The sequence below is a fragment of the Uloborus diversus genome, chromosome 8 (genome assembly GCF_026930045.1).
Source record: "Uloborus diversus isolate 005 chromosome 8, Udiv.v.3.1, whole genome shotgun sequence".
Lineage (NCBI taxonomy): Eukaryota > Metazoa > Arthropoda > Arachnida > Araneae > Uloboridae > Uloborus > Uloborus diversus.
Window position 1 is genome coordinate 119,681,358 of NC_072738.1, and position 17,942 is coordinate 119,699,299.

Sequence of the window (17,942 nt, forward strand, 5' to 3'; positions counted from 1 at the left end):
TACGTATACAGATTAAGAAAAAAAACTGTTTTTTTTTTTGGTCCCTTTTATTACGTTTATTCTAAACTCTTATAATAGTACATCTTTAGAAGTCTCACTATGAGAAACTAACAAACTCGAATCAATCGGACGTTTTATACTTCCTTTCTTGAAGCTCCAAATTTCTTTAGCGTAATATAACAAGAGCAGCACTTGTGAAAAAAAAAAGACAGTCCTAGCAAGAATAACTTTAAAATTTATAAAATACAATTTTCCTTTAAACTGCGTGAACAAAAAAGTGTCAGTTTGGTTATAATTACAAATTTTCCTTACATTGTGCAACAGGTATAGTAGGGATAAAAGTAAATATTGCACATTAAAACGATCGTCATTTGAAATTGTTCCAGAGAAAACGAGGCAATTGTTTTAAACTCAAAACATATTGTGATGAAAAGCAATAAAAATCGCTCCTTAATATATGTATATATACATTTATACAAATTATAACTTTTTTAAGCGACTGGAGTCATATTAATCCTCCTAAATCCTTTGAAAGACAAGCAAGCTAAATGTAGTTTCAAACCGATACGTTTCTGAAAGGTCACAGGCATTTTCTCAAAAGCACTGAAACATTTAAAGAAAAAAACATGTTGAAAACGGCATGGGTCTCTAAAACCAGATTTCGTTAATAAAATTTAATCATAATATTTCCAAGAATAATATCAGTGACAAAGTAAAGCGAAAAAACAAAACTGTGTCACATTCTGTTCCGGATGTTGCAAAAAATAAAATTCAATACTTAAGAAATAAAGCTATTAATGCTAAGAGTTTGGATATTCCTATTTTTGAGGAAAAAAAACACATAAAAACATTTCATCTCTTGATTCTAACGTTAATTTTGATTCTGTTTGAAAAGCTATAATCTTACAAAATGAAACGAAACTTTTAAAACAATAGTTTACAACTGAAAAAGGCAGCGGGCTCATATGTAGTGTAATTTCTACCTTAATATTTTAATCGTACATTTTCTAAAATAAAATGAAAGAAAATATGAAAATTATAAAATTTTATAAATCTAACCGATTATCTGTACCAAACCATCCATATTGCATAGCAAACCATTTACTAATGCAATCAATGAATGCAGGACGTGTATCAATATTTTTTCCACCTTTATAACATTTTAATTTTTTTTTTTTTTACATAAATGACGGCACACAAAGGCAAAAAATAATAAAATCAATCGTGTTATTCCAGAACTAGCACAAGTTTTAAATGGAAGTTTTTAAGCACTTACCCGCTGATGATATGTTAAATGTTACATTTTCTGTTAAGATTTTTTCTGAATTTCTTCTGCATGTATCATGGACACCTGCTAAGTGCGTTGTTTTGTCTTTACTCCAGTAAACCTGATGTAGAAAAATACGACAGTTTCAGTTTATTAGGTCGGAAGAACTGTAATGGTACTGTAATACTGTATACCTATACAACAAAATTATTAGGACTTACAGCCTTTTTTTTTTTTTTTTTTTTGAATAAAGCAGATAGATTTAAGATTTTCTCACTATACATAACAATTAAATAAAATTAGTTGTTTATATGTTTGTTTGTTTTTTTCCTATATTTTTTGTTCATGTTTTGTTTAACGCTCAATGGATTAAATGTGTGGAGGAAAATACGTGTACTTACAAAACAATATTTGTCTGCAGTATTTCGCAATCCTGTTACAAGAAAAGACCGTCCATCTTCTTCCCAAGACCCATGACAGTGAAAACCTGAAAAAATAAATAAATAAATAAACAAATTTTTAAATACGCTATTAAATTAGATAAATTTTTTGCACTGTCGATAGTTTAAAAATGTATTCAAGCAATGCAAACTATTTTTTGAATTGCTTGCTTAAGGTCTCTCCCCCCTACATAGTAATAAGTTCAAAGTGAATGCTGTCCATTGATGATACGTGTTTAATAAAATGCAATTCGAAATAAACACAAATGCCTCTTAAACATATTTACTGGCGTTGTTATCAATATTGAACTGGATAAGAAAATTTTATAAATTTAAACTTGTTATTTTTCTGTTTTAATATACCAACGCTTGATATCATATGTTCCATCTCATAGAAGATGTTAGCTAGAGCACCGAAGGGTTGAAGCTAAAAAAAGTTCTATGCAGCCTAAATACATACAAAACCAATTACTAATAAAAGGTGACATGACCAAGCTAAAAACTTAAAAAAGCCATACGCATGTTTCAGTTTAGAGTGTGGTCCTACTTATCCTAGTATCCCAATTGCCCCAAACAACCTTAATTACAAAAAAAAATTTTGTTTCACTTACTTTTAACATCTGTAAAAGAAGCACAGCTGATAAGGAATTCTAGAGTGTCATGCGAACGGCAACCGGAAACCTTGATTGTATGGTCCCTGCACAGCTCTGGTCGTAAAGATGAAGAGACACCTTTCACCACCTGAACTCTAATTTCATTGGTTTCTACAAGTTGAGGACAACTAGAAGTACTAACTGATCTCGCTGAAAAGGAAAAAAAAATAGTTACGTTGTCTTTTCAGTCACTGTGCATTTGAAAATGCGCTACTGGAACAGATTGAAGTAGAAAGATCATATACACGTACTTAAAATCTCTACCGTTTCCAAATAAAATAAATCTAAACAAGTAATTTTACCTCAGTGCGAATAAAAGCGATAAATTGGGTGTAAAGACAAAAGGAAGCAGCAGTTTCAAGTAACAGTAGAGAAGGTGAGGTTTACTTCAGAGAGAGAATTACTTCAGCAAGTAGAGAGGTTACTTCAGGCTACAAACATCCAGTGAACTAACTCCCTTTTCTGATTAACATGTACCTCTTATTTTTCATTAATAAAAAAACTAAACTACATTTCGAGTTTTTAACTGTCAGTTTCAATTAACAGCTAGTTGATTTCTTTTTTATGCATGATCAAAAATATTTTTAAAAATTTAAGCTGAGATTTTAGCAAGAACTCTCATGCTATAAGACTGGAAAAAAATAAAACTAACAAAAGCAATACAAATTTGGAATAAATGTATGCTTCTTAAAATAAAATAATAAAGCTATTTCAAACCATAACTTGTAAATTATTATAGCAGAAAATGAAATGTTTCATATCTTATATCCATTATTCGTTAAACTAGTAATAAATAGTTAAGATTTTCACTCTAATACACGCACACATATACTACCCAAATTCAAAATAATAGAATATCAGAACTGTTCAAACAAAATTTGTCCCTGAGTCGGAAAAATGAACGCATGCAGATAAAAAAGACTAAAACTCAATGAATGGATAAATCAATTAATTAAGTATATATATATATATATATATATATATATATATATATATATATATATATATATATATATATATATATATATATATATATATATATATATATATATATATATATATATATATATATATATATATATATAATGTGTGTGTGTGTGTGTGTTAGAGTGTAAATCTTAACTACGTCTTGAAAAAAATGATAAAACTTTTATTTTCTTCACCATTACGTTAAAAGAAAAATATTATAACGTGTACACTCAATGTAGAGTAATTTATCCTCCTTTCAGGAAAGAAACCTTTCGATTATTTTTTTTTTATTTATTTTGTGGTAAAAGTTCTAAACATAGATTAACTGCAAAAATCGGGCTGCATTTTCTAGAAATAAATCATAGACTCTTTCATTTCAACACGAAAGAAAAATTTAACCAAATAACATTTGTTTCTTTAAACTGAATTTATTAATAAATCACGCATGCTTTTAATAAATATGACACAATTTATTGCAAAAATTTAAACCTTTATAAATCCTCATTTATCCTTAAATTTAATATGAAAATATCTTAAAGTCATTTATAAAAAAAATACCAATGCAATAGTTGTACGCGGAATTGCTTCCACTTTTTACTTTAGATGAAAAATATAGCAACGCAACTTACAATAAATTATCCTACTTCCAGCAGAGAAACCCTTTAATTAGATTTTTTATACCCTGAAACATAAATTCATAAAATTCACCAGCTAAATTTCTCGAAGTTTAGAAATAAATCACAGATTCTTTAATTTGAAGTCGAAAGAAATGAAGAATATAACATTCGTATCTTTAAAAACTGACTTATTAATAAATCGCAAAAATTACTCCAAGACTTAGATATGGTCGCTCAGAATTTTGATCAAAGAAATGGCGGAACGTGAACGTAGTTGAATAAATTTTGATTATCGCTCCCAAAACGACGCAATTGCTTGATGTAAAAATAAGCTGAGGGAAAATGTTTTTCAAGTTTAATTTAACGGCAGTCATTTGATGAAAATGAACATTGTGCACACAAAAATTTTAATCATGACTAATTACTCTCATCTGGCTTTCATAAGAATTCTGGAAATCTTCGATAATTAATCCTTTGGGGCTGTCAATCTTAACTTTTGGCTGAATAATTAAAATTAGGGTTTTTTCTTCTTTATCTTTAGTCATATTAGTATTTTTGAATAGTTCAATCTCTAACTAGTTCTGATGTAAAATTAAGAGAATTTCTGTGATACTTTTCGAAATATTTCGTAAAGATGAAAGCCATGCAGTTTTTTTTAAATCAAAAATAAATAACGAAATAAATAAAAGACTAATGTCATACTTAACTCAATTTATCTTATTAGCACCTATTTAATGGCATGAATCATTTTTGGAAAGTGACAAAAATTGAGTGCTGTAATAAAAAATAAAAGAATAACTGAATGGATTATTTTTTATCAATTTTAATTTAGTTACTAAACATAAAAGTTAAAATATTTTGTTCAAATTATTTGAAAGATAACTGCAATCAGCGATAATGTAGTTTTGAGCGTCAATGCTTACCTTATGAATGGAATCCCACACCACACATTCACTAATTTGGTTGTAAACTAAGAACAACATGAAAGATAAAATCAAGGACATTATTTTAAATTTCAAAATTTCCACTAAAAGGGTTTTTGCACAAAAAATCTGAACTGGACAAGTAAAATTATTAAACAGGAATGCATTACCAGTTTGAATGCTTATTGATTAACTGTTTAGTAACACGACATCAATCTGTTATTCTATTGAAACGTTTGCTGTCGAAGCGTCACCTAGCGGGTATTATTGAACTAATACAATGTGTCTGGACATTGCGTTGAGTAGGACTTAATAAACGGAATCCTGAAAATTTATTTTCATGCGTAGACATCCACATCCTAGCTACTAAGCAAAAAGTTGTTTAAATTGTGAAGTACCGGAGCTAAGCTCTTATGAACTATCATGAAAACTAAGTCCTTTTAAAGATCCAACCATGCATTGAAGTTAGCGATAAATTTAACGCAGCCTCCATGCATCAAATTTATTTACAAACCGTTACGTTTTAGTCTCCTGATAATCAAGTCATAACGCGCATATAAAGTGAATTCTACATTATGATTTGATTCCAAATTGCTTCCCTTTTTCTCTTCGCGAAAGTCAAACAGGAAAATGATTTTCTCGCGGACAAAGGAAAATTACTTCGATAAAGCGTTGTAAGAAAATTGTTCTTTTTTTTCATTCTTTTTTCATTCATTTTTAGCCTATTAATAGAAATTTCATATTGGGAAACATTCTTTTTAGCGCATTTTAACTAAAACATTTAATTAAAAGAAAAAAAGCTTTTTTATGTACGTTTGAGGTCCAGCAACTAACATTTAAATTTAGTACTGACCAAAAAGCAGTAAGTATATTTTAATAAAACTTACCGACTAATGTCACAAACTCCGGGCTGCCAATTTCAGCAAAAATAGAGTAGCATGCTTCTTGTGGACTCCTTGCTGGCTCTCCTAAACAAAAGGAAAAAATATTGGTTGCAAAATGTTACGTTAAATTTAGGTAAAGAAAAGAGCTTTAGCTTTTTAAAACCACGTACTAGAAAAAAATGCTCAATAAGATTGAGAAAATTTCGTAAAACTAATCTTTTTCCCGCTATTATAACTGATTAGAAGCTCTACTTGGAATTCACATTCGTTTTTTCCTCGTTTCTAATAAAATTGTAAAACGAATGAAAAAAGCAAGCCAGATGGCTTAGAATGCATCTTAAAAATGACACTAAAATAAATAAATAAAATAAATAAAATGGTTTTTGAGGGAATAGTACGATTCGAACAGACTTTGCTTTGATTAAAAGACCTCGACAAGGACACATTATTACAATGTTTTCCGTTTTGGTCTAAACAATTTTTATTTCAATTTTGCGCGGTTAAAAAACATCTCATTAAAGTCTACGAGGCAATTTAAGATAAATGCAAACCCGAAAGTAAAGGCTGATTTGCTTGAAGCAAATTTTGTTTGAAAAAGCTCTTGGCCAATCGCGTATACGAAAATGAAAATTCAAAATTTTCTAACATTAACGCATACGGTTAAATTTCAAGAAATATGTCCTAAACTTACTTGGGTTTGTTTGAAACAAGCAACCATGGAAAAGGCTCTAGACAAAAAAAAGTTTTAAAATGAAACTAAAAAAATATAGCATGATCTCCTGTAAGAAAATTTAAGGCAAATACACATCCAGAACTTAAACGCGTAGTTGCTTGAAACAAGTTTTATAGGAAAAAGTTCATGACAAAGAACATGTTCATTAGCTATAGTTCAAAATGAACAATTATTATTATTTTTTTACATTAGTGCCTAGTTGAGAATTTATTTATTTTACTTCTGGGTACGGAAAATAAAAGGAAGTTCACGGCCGAGGAAACTGCAGTCATCGGCTGCAATTGACTGAGCTGGCGGTGTATTTCATGTATGTCTACCTTCGCCCTGGCTATAGGGCGGTAACACACTGAATAGCTCTTTATTTGATTTATGAACACTTGACCCCATTAGCCATTTTCCCCGCCAAACCCTAATAAATGAGTATACATGCTTAAATTTATCAATAAATGTGTTGGTTTTTATTAGAAAAAATTCATTTTCTAAAGTGCAGCATGTGCACGTAACAAGAATTTACTTACCATGCTGGATTTCGATTATATGCTTGTGTCTTCGGAAAAATGTCATGCACACGTATCCATTTTTGCTATAAAGAACATTTTAATCTTAGATTAACTTATGGTGTTTTTAACGTACAATAATGCATATAATTCAATTAAAAATACTAAGAGCATAAGATACTTTATTTCAAATAGTAAATTATATAGACAGAAATTACGCTGGCATACCATTTAATTGATTACAAAATGTTATTGACACTATGAACCTTTCTTTCACATGCTTTAAGGGAGTCTGGGACACATTTTGAAAAAAAAATTTTATGTACTTTAGAGTTTTGAAATTTTTTGCACTGATTCATCATTTATTTAATAAGCAAAATCATAACATAAATATGAAAAAAAAATATTTTTTTATTTAAATTTAATTAGTTTTTTTCAAAAAAATGGGGTTGCTTTAAATTGCTATAACTCAAATTATTGTTGGCAATTTTCAATTTTTTTTCAAAAAAGTATGCACAAATATCTAAGCTTTAATTTTTATTCGGCGATTTTAAAAATATTGATTCAATAAAAAATAAAAAATATTTGAAGAAAAATTTCGAAAAATTCAAAGATACTTTTTAAAAAAAAAAATCATAATTTTTGCAGTAAACGTTTTTTTCAAATTCGCCGAATAAAAATTAAAGTAAACTGCTTGAAAAGGATATGCTCCAAGTTTCATTACTTTATCTCTATCGGTTCCTGACTTATAAGAGTTTGAATGCAAGAAATCTGGAAAAATTGCATCATGGAGAAAAACGCGTTTAAAGTTTTAAAGTTATGTACACATTAGTTAGATGCATGCAACAAAAATAACTATATCTTTCGTTCTATTTAAGGTAGAAACAAGATTCAAACGTCTTCTTAAGCAGAAAGAAACGGAGCAATTTTTCAAATCATAAAAAAAAAATTGCAAAATTTGACGACTTTTGTGTCCCGGACCCCCTTAAGTTAAAAACGCATTAAGCTATCCCACCACATCTGAGTGATTGGCACTATACCAGGATCTGTCTTTTATTTTATTTCCTGCCTAAGTTACCGAGATTTATTATATTTATCTTCAGGATAACCCATATCTGGATAACCCCGTGGTTTAACCAGTTGGATGGAGCCCATGAAACATTTTTTTTTTTTTTTTTTTTGATCCAGATCAGGAGCCAAGCGATCCCAGATCAAGCATTATCATATGTATTGATTTGGAATGGAGATATGAGTATTTTGTGACAAGAACATGTTTAACTATTAACGAACTGTTACCATTAACGAACACGGAGGATTTTTGACCAGCTGTCATCGAACCAGGGGCACATCCAGTTACGTCTAACCGATCAATCCAACACGATCTAGTTATTGAGATTGTATTGAGAAAAACTTTCAGTTGCAACAAACACTTGGATTCTGCCACGAAGAACTGTTAAATACGATTCATAGTTAACGCTTGTCGAAAAAATAGTTAATTAGATCAGCCTTTTGAAGCAATTACTGCTTAAAGTTTACTGTCCTCGATTCTCATTGAGGTCCATTAATACCCAAATTTTTGTTGAAACTTTTTGATTGTTTCTTCAAATATGATATTCCCGTCCGAATCTTTTTCCTTAGCGTTTCATTTTTCCACCAATTTTGTCAAAATCCCAGCATTACTTTCTTGAAACAATATCAGCTATGATTAATGAAAAAGTGTTTCATTTTGTCAAGATTGTGTTCAAAGTGATTCAATCATCATGGAAATTTCAGCGTCAGAACCTGCTAGAACCGAGTCCCATCAAGATAGTTTTGTATCAATTTGTAACCCCCGACAAGAAAAAAGCGGGGTTATAAGTTAATAAAAGAGAGGTTCTATGTATCTGCCTCACAGTAAAAAAATTCCGAAAAATTACTGGTTATTTCCGTGGAACGTTTCGGAATTTCAGAGGTTTTCACCTATTTCCCCAAAAAATCAAGTATCTTCGCAAAAAAGTTTCCTGAATTCCTAAAAGATGCACGCATGCAGACCTTGCACTGGTGAGAAAAATATTTTTCGCTACCAGTTTAAATATTGACTGAGCGTGTTTATTAAGTGTATCGGCTTTAGATTAACTACGATCCGTCCAGATTGACTGAGCTCCCAATGGGAGCAAATAAGTCACTGTCAAGCTACAGCCTTGTGAGGCAGGAATTGCGTATTTTCAGGAATTTTCACGTAGCTTTGGCCATGGTTGCTCCAATGTTTCTGGGGCTGTCTTGGTAAATCAGGAAGGTTCTAATCAAATAAAGCAAACCTATTTAAGGTTCACGACTGGCTGTAACAGGGAAGATTTCCTAATGTTTGAGAAAGGTTATTGACTTTTATCGGAAAACGTTAATGGTTTTTGTAAAATGTGTTACTGGTTGAAATTGGGCGCATCAGCTGCATATTATTTTCCAGAAACGTTTCTGAATCGTTTTTACAGTGCTGTGGCGGCCGATTTTGATTTAGAACTTTTTTGGTGAAAGACATTCTTCAAGTTAACATAGTATATCAATATCAAATTTCCAATAATTAATACGCATAAAACAAAATAGTAGTAAAGTATTAATTTATAAAAACTTCGTTTCCAGAATTTAAAATCGATATTTTGTTTCCAGTAAAGTCCTTCTAAATCGTGATTTAATCTTAATTTAATGTAGATACTTTTAACAGGAGATTTTTTAATATATTAAACATGCACTCACACATCTTATTGAGCGTAATTTGGAAACATACAATAGTATAAGTGCTATCATGGTCGTTTTTAATTTACTCTACTTCTTCGTTGGTTATTGTTCGTTTGGAAGAAACGTTAGTACTTTCTTCTTAACTGCAACACCGTGTACTGACACATCGCATTTCAATTTGCTCGATATAAAATATTACAGGACCAAAACCGCGTTTTTTTTTTTTTTTTTTTGGTGACACGGTTGCAGCTTATTTGTCTCTACACTGTAAAAACGATTCAGAAACGTTCCTGGAAAATAATGGGCAGCTGATGTGTCCAATTTCTACCAGTGACATATCTTGAAAAAGTCAGGAATGTTTTCGGCTAAAATTCAGTAACTTTCCAAAAGTTATCCTGGAAGGTTCCTGAAAAATCAGAAATCTTCCCGTTTAAAGCCAGTCGTGCCACTGGAGCTTTAGGGTAAATTTAAGTAGGTATAATATAATAACTTGGAGCCTTCGTGATTTATCAAGAAAGTTCCCTAGTCAGTATTGGAACCAAAGCAGAATTACAAGAAAGTAACAAGAATTTTACTCTCCTGCAATTCTAAGCAGTCCATGGATTGATTATCTTCCTTTGAAAGAGTAATCAGTTTAAACGGGCAGCAATCACAATGAAGCCGGTATACATTTTAAATACGCTCAGTTAATCTTTAAACTGGGAGCTAAAAATATTTTTCACTACAATGAGAAGTCGAACTTGTAGCAATTCAGGAAACATTTTAACGAAGATACTTAATTTTTCAAGGAAGTGGATAAAAACCACTGAAATAACGAAACGTTACACGGAAGTAGCCGTAACGTTTCTGAATTTTTTTACAGTGTATAGCGAGGTACAGTGCGACGTAGAAATACAGCTAGAAAATGAAATATCTTAATTGGGTAGAAAAGATTGCTTTAAAATGTGGGCATTATTTTTAACAGGCTAATAAATTAATACGATTTTATTATACTCATATACTTATTATGAATTTTTATTTTATGTAATATGTTTACTTGTATTACAAATACAAAGACTCACAAGTTGCTGTAAATTTATTAGGTCTATAAATTCGCCGAGCTTTACTGTGGAAATTTTAAATACACATTGAGCTGAAATCTCCAAGGCGCTCTAAATTCCACAATAAATGTCAATGGCATCTCTGCTAATATCAAACATTGATTTTACTTATGGTTTTAGAGGTTTCTTTAGCTTATGCAGAATTTTTCATTGCAGCCAAAATCTTTGACTAAAAATTATTTCTAAAACAATAATATATATTAATAAAATTTCTGATAAAAATTTCGTGCATCGAAAATAAATAGCTTCTCACCCATATAGTATTAACAGTTTGTACTCAATACTGACAGCTTGAAGCAAATTATGGACTTGCACTGATAAATTTGCATCCATTTTATATCGGAATTATTCCGCTTAATATATATGTCTAATATATTTTTCTAAAACCCTTATCTATTATGTTTATTTTAAGCGATATAAAAACCAATTATGAAAGTTCCTATCAATGTATGAATTTCTCTGTTTTTCTTTTTCCTTTCTCTTTTTTTTTTTTTTTTTAAGTTTTCAGAATGTTGTCTAATTTTTTGAAATTTTTTTCACACTCAATATTTTATTCTTAACCGTTGAATTTAATTTGTCTTTTTCTTTATAGATCCATATTGCGTATTTATGAATAGAAAAACCCTGCAGAACTTATATTTCAGCCTAAACCAAGACAGTTTTAAAGATTAAAAATCCTTTCTTTACATTTTTTCCCAAATCCTTTCTTTTTAGCTTAATTTTCCGTAAAAGTTAAAAGCATGAAAGAAAGTTTTATGACATGAAAATGGTCGCAAATTCACGAAAAAAGTAGCAGTTAGATTTAATTTTTTGGAAATTTTATTTTTCTGAAATAATTCTCAAAACAGTTTTAAAGAATGAATTTGCATGCAGGATTTTATGAACTAACAACCGTTTTTTAGATGTAGGAGATACGTTTTGTCTTTGAAAATTTTCTAATGATAAAAAAGATTATTTTAAATAGATTGTAGCTCACGCCAATCGATAGAAGGATTAATCATCTGTCAGAAAATCACTGTTGTCATATTGAAAGTAGGCTAGCTATGGTCTATGAATACTTTTTATTTCCTTTTTATTCTGATTTAGTTGAATCGCTAAACCCAATTTTATCCTCTTTCCTTACTGCAAATTTTAGTAATTACCTTCTGAACTTAAAAAATCATTTTATGTTACGTCGTTAAAAATACTTTCATTATCTTTCTATAGTACCGGCAAAATGAACATGGAAGCGTTGTAATGATGTGATTAGGATCTGCGTATCCTTTGCAATGCTGTCAGGTAAAGTAACCCCAACCGTGGACTCAGTAGATGGCGCTGACGCTTTCGGGTCTTGACAATTTATGAATTTTCTGTGTTAAAATGATGCATCTATGATCTGATATGCATCAACCAATCATTACAACGTTTCAAAGTTTGTTTATTTTTGATTGGATGTCGCCCATTTTGACTGCAAGAGATCCTGCACGGAAACCTGCATCCTCCAATCAATGACAACGTAATGGAAAACACGGGATCCCTTTTATCCCTCTATATTGCCATGAGTTTCAGCGATTGTCATGGTCTATAAGGGTAAGCGAAATTTCGTGGGGCCATGCCCCAACTACCCTTGTTAAAACTTTCTCATTAATAATTTGAAACGGACAATATTACAAAAATGTTTCAAACTTACCATCCAGAAGAACTGTAGGTGACAAGTGTTGTGGAGTTTGCTGCATTTGAAATGTGTTCAATGCATATAAATTTGGTGTCCCCTTGATCTTGGTAGGTATTTGAGACTTTGAATGTGTTGTTCTTGTGTAGAAATGTGTAAGTTGTTTTACCATCCAATGTATGCCACTTGTGATTGGACGTCACCCACGATGGAAATTGACACCCACTTGTCGGATGTTTACCTAGGATAAGTAGATAAGAATGTAGTTAGGTATTTTTTCATAGGTAAATAATTATTACTAATAATAAAGCTGTAATCTGTTTCTTTGTATCTCTGGATGCCTGTATCCCCGTTACGCGCAAAGTGCCTTGCCCGTTCGGCTGATTTTCATGAAATTCGGCACAAAATTCGTTCTTACCATAGGAGTAAATACCTGGAGGGGATGTTTTTTAATTTGGACTTTGTTCTATTTCTGTTGCAATTTTAAGCCACCATTCATCTGCAGCAATACCTAGCGAATTACCATAACACGGGCGAGTAAATTACCATAATATGAACGAGCAAGTAACCATAACATACACGAGCAATATAAGTTGCATTGTTTTCACTACGCCTCTTGAGCCTTTCGGATGTTTTTCAACAGTGATCGAAACTACAAATTTAACCCTAAATTTACATCCATATCAATTTTTTGAATTATATTTTAAGCTGTTTATTTTCTTTTTTGAGAAGAAAGCTACCATGTATTTACATTTTTGAATATTTAATTTACTATTAAGCTGTTTAGAACTGCTTGGACTTACATTTGATGTGCTCTGCTCAGAGCAGGTTAACACTAATTTTATTTCTTTATGCTAAACAAAATAATGTATTAACTAATAACAATAATTTCGAAGGAAACACTGAAGGTTTATTTAATTGGCAAAAGATATTATACTATTCCATCCATACACAAGAAGTTTGAAAATAAGAAAAATCACAAAATTTCAGGAAGTTGCTGAACATAATAAACGATTCACCTTTCTTCGTATTAAAGCAGAATTTTTGTGAATTTCACAAGGAATTATTGTATCAAATTAGATATCTGATATGTTTTATAAAGTAAGTTATTTAAAATGCTAAATGACATGTATACGACTTTTATAAAAATCAAGCTGTGCATTTATAATTGTTATAATTTTCAATTACTTACTTTTTGTGAGTCTCATTGTTCGTGATCCTTCCCATGGAGAAACAAGCCCATCACAAGTAGCATCTGCCGACTGTGACATTTGTATGACGACTTTGTCTGTGAGGTAATCAAATACCTGCAATTACAAAGGTGAGTGAAATTAAATAAGTAATGCTTTTAAGTAAATACTCGAATGATGAAAAATAGTAATGATAGTTAGGTCTCTAGACACACTTTAGCACTGCTTGAAAAAAAACGACATAATATTTTGTGTATTTTATGCTAAAGAGATTTCTCTCTCTCTCTATCTATTTCTCCTCTCTCTCTCTCTCTCTCTTTTATTTTTGAGTATGCAAAACAATTCTAATACATTGGATATAACTGAAAACGAAAAAAAAAACATTTCGTCCCCTTTAAAATACTTTTAAAGTAATGTAATGTATACATATGGCTTTTATGGATTTCGAAAATTTACATTCTTATTTTTTATCACATGGTTATAGAACTAGACATTTCAGAAACGCATGTAATTACTTTATCTTCAAAAACCATTATGGACAATACTTCAGCTGATGGGATCGTGTAAAAATGTTGTTTCATTAAATATTTCATTCGTTATGTCTAAAAATACTCATGATATTTAACTTTGCGTTAATGATTTCTGGTTATTCTGTATAATTATAAATTTCAGATATGATTTTGAGAATGAAGTACTTGTTCTAAAGGAGTCGAACCAGAAAGGAACAATGTACTACTAAAAAAAAGTTCTAAAATTTTATAGTAAAAAACAACTGCCATCCATGTTGCCAGTAACCTTTGTCGTAAAATCCTATTTTAAAGAGAGTTAATAACGGAAAATGCCAGTAGCAGGTTCAAACTCTGGACCTTCGTATTAGTGGGCGACTTTGGTAAATAGAATACCGATTGGGACTCATCGTATGAGGGGAAGTACGGTGTTTTCTGTTTCGCACTGTAAGTCACGTGGTGTATCAATTGGTGCTGCGATCGTTTTTTTATTCTTTTGGTACAATTACTGTAAACTGTTTCCGTACTGTAAACACTCCATTTTACTGTAACATTTACCATTAAAATTTCCTGAAATTTTTTACAGTGTACTCATCAATACCGCATGCTAAATTTTGAAGCTAAGATGCACCGTTTCCTTCAATTATGCAGACACTATAAATGCAAAGCACAATATTGAGACATTTTTATATGAAGCTATGCAAATGAACCGCAAGTATGCAAAACTTTATATGAAGGCTGCTGTCTGCACAGAGAGCTTTACAGACTAAGCACGGATTATCGGCAGTACAAACAGGCAGTAATTAATTATTAAAAGTCATCAATGTGAATTGATGGATGATAGAACACTTTATGTTTGTTTTTTGTAGGGAAGGACGAGCTAGTCACGGAAGAAGCTTGCATTGGAATTCAGTATGTCTACACGTTTTTCCTTAAAATAAGGTTGTGATCAAATTTGATACTATCTTCTGCACTAGATCTAGAGAGCAAATGTTATCAGAACTTTATTACTCTTCACCCTGTTTTCCTGTGTTTCATTTCCCGATTTCAGGTACCTGCATGACCATTCTATTTGCAAAATTAAAAGTTTCATTTAATTATTACTATAAAATAATGTAAAATTTAAAACTTGCTTTTTGACTAAATATTTTGACTACGCGAAAAAAAGGGGTGTTTTGCGATCATTTGAAGTTACTTTCCATGTGCTATTCCTGTTTAGCATAAAAATACCATCAAACACTGATGCAAGGGCTTTCAATCTTTGTAAAAAGATTGCGACTTTTTTAACGTCGTTAACTATAATTACTATTATCATTACTTACAATAAAATTTCTCATTTGATCATCGTCATCATCACCGACACTATTATTATCATCATCAATACTATCATTATCATTATTATTGTCATTAAAAGTTGTACTCATAATAACAATAATTATTATTAATACCATCGTTGAGAAAAAAAACTTTATTTTTATAAAATATTATAGTTATCAAATAACGTACTTGTTTTGCAGCTAAACATATGTACACGTCGTCAAAGATCAATTTTTTTACACTTCACTGGAGTCCAAAATGTTTTTTTCTGATCAGACCACTTTCTACATTTAAACTGGTTACATCAAAATACACTAGAATTTTTGAAATACATTTATTTTATAAACATTTTCTCAAAACACTGCTTTTATTTTAAAACTTTAAACATTAATTAGTTTATGAAAACAATTTTAATTAGGCGTGTCTTATTTCCCTTTTGCGAACCAAGATTAAATTCATTAATTTAATTTCCTATTTCAGTTCGGCGTTTCTAGCAAACTTTAATCAAGAATAATAAATTTCATTGCTTTACTCCAGCTAATTAAAATCATCTTCACATGAATTCAAAAAGTTACCATCCATCGTGAATGAAATACTTGAACATTGATCTACTTAAATAAGGTCTAATTTATTGGTTTTTTGTAAAATATCTTTACGAAAAAAGGGTGACTAATTAAATTAAGCTTTGAATTCGTATAAAAGGTTAGAAATATGTGTACTTGATTTCATTGATTGTATTTAAACATAATTCTAAATAATATGTGTGTGTCATTTAAAGTACATGAATTTTTATACACCAGTTTACATTATCTGAAAAGAAAAGGACTTTAAAAAAAGTATATTTTGTAAAAAAAGATTGTAAGGAATAAAAATGAATTCAATCTATAAATTTTTATTCAAACGATATAAAAAAGAGACTTGTTATACTACGAATAATACTAGCATAATACGTTTGACATTACGGTTAACACTGACCGTATTTTGAAAAGTTATTAAATTTTGGATAGCCTCTTATTCTAAGATGTATTTTTTTCCTTTTTTCGTTCTTTGTATTGCATTATACAAACCGTTGAGAGCAAGAGTGGAGTACGTCAATAAAACGATACTTTTTGGAATTGAATGATTTAGTAGCCACTTTGTACAAAACAATGTTCACGATTATCTGCTGTATGCCTTATGATAGAACTTAGACTTATACCAGTTTTTTTCCTGAAGTAGAATGCGGTTAAAACTACTTTCCTAGACTTGCACCACTTTCGCATGAATTAGAATGCAGTAAAAATTAATTTACCAGATTTAGACCTTTTCCTCAAGAATTAGAATGCTGTCCAATCATAATTCATGTAGGTTTAGAAAGAAATAATGTTTTAAAAGTTACGTACCCAACTTTTGCTTTCAACTGCTCATGTAATAATTTTAGAATATGTTTCCTAATTGTCTTTGCATTTAAAAACTACTTGAAATAATGATAGCACTAAACAGAAATTAAATTTCTATAAGCTTTTGAGGAAGCTTAAAAGAACCACGAACTCCAATGTTTACCAATATTATAACAAAAATATACATAACTAGTTTTGAAAACTAATCTACAACTAGAAAAATCATGTTACATTGAATTTGACAGTGAACGAGTTTTATTCATTAAATGAAGAAACTACACAAAAACACTATTGAAATGGAAACTATAACTAACATAAATTCCCTTAAAAGGTTTTTCTTCCAAAAATATTTTAACTACGCATGCAAAATTATTATTAAATGAAAACTGTTACGAGCATATGTAATCTTGAATGAAACTATAAATACTAAAAAACAATTTTCTTTAATCAATTACTTACAAAACATCTGTAAGCATTTTCATCTGTAAATGACTGCTTATAACTTTTTCTAGTAGAAATCTTTCCTACCAAGTAATGTGCTGGTCCTTCTTTCCAAACAGCAGTACATGTTAGCTCCTCAACTAAACAACATGAGAATAAAAGTTATTTAACTTTACTCTTTTTTTTATAGAAAGCTTAACTGTTCTAATTTAATTGGAAGTGCTTAGCGTTTATAAGTATCATTAATTAAATTTTTATCAGGTGCTTTTGCTGGAAAAAAAAATATATATATATATATATATATATATATATATATATATATATATATATATATATATATATATATATATATATATATATATATGGGCAGCTCTCTTTACTCTCAGATCCCCCATCCCCCAAAATTTTTAAAACTACACTTCGTAAAAAGGATGTTATTAATAGTATTATCAAGAAAGCTTTAGAAGATACAATGGTCAACAGAAACGATTTCGTTTTTAAGGCGATAAACAGCTATTATTTTTTAAAGTAACTTTCAATGAATTTCTTTACAATTTTCAGTATAGTTCATGATGCTAATAAGTATAAAATTTCATTGAAGTACATTGAATTCTTTTTTAAATTAAATTTAGATTTTATAACGTTTTTTTTATATTACTCCTA

At 30.1% G+C, this 17,942-nt stretch overlaps 1 protein-coding gene across 1 annotated transcript in view; it reads right to left on the reverse strand.

Annotated features, from left to right (window-relative positions):
* Positions 1–17,942, reverse strand: part of LOC129228562 (uncharacterized) — an 84,404-nt gene that overhangs the window by 4,398 nt on the left and 62,064 nt on the right. Inside the window, exons 6-13 of the mRNA XM_054863245.1 lie at positions 17,298–17,419; positions 13,639–13,753; positions 12,465–12,687; positions 7,005–7,069; positions 5,757–5,837; positions 2,319–2,510; positions 1,669–1,754; positions 1,277–1,388 (exon numbers count right to left, since the gene is read on the reverse strand). Coding sequence (XP_054719220.1) covers positions 1,277–1,388; positions 1,669–1,754; positions 2,319–2,510; positions 5,757–5,837; positions 7,005–7,069; positions 12,465–12,687; positions 13,639–13,753; positions 17,298–17,419 — 996 coding nt within the window. The remainder of the gene's footprint in view (positions 1–1,276; positions 1,389–1,668; positions 1,755–2,318; positions 2,511–5,756; positions 5,838–7,004; positions 7,070–12,464; positions 12,688–13,638; positions 13,754–17,297; positions 17,420–17,942) is intronic.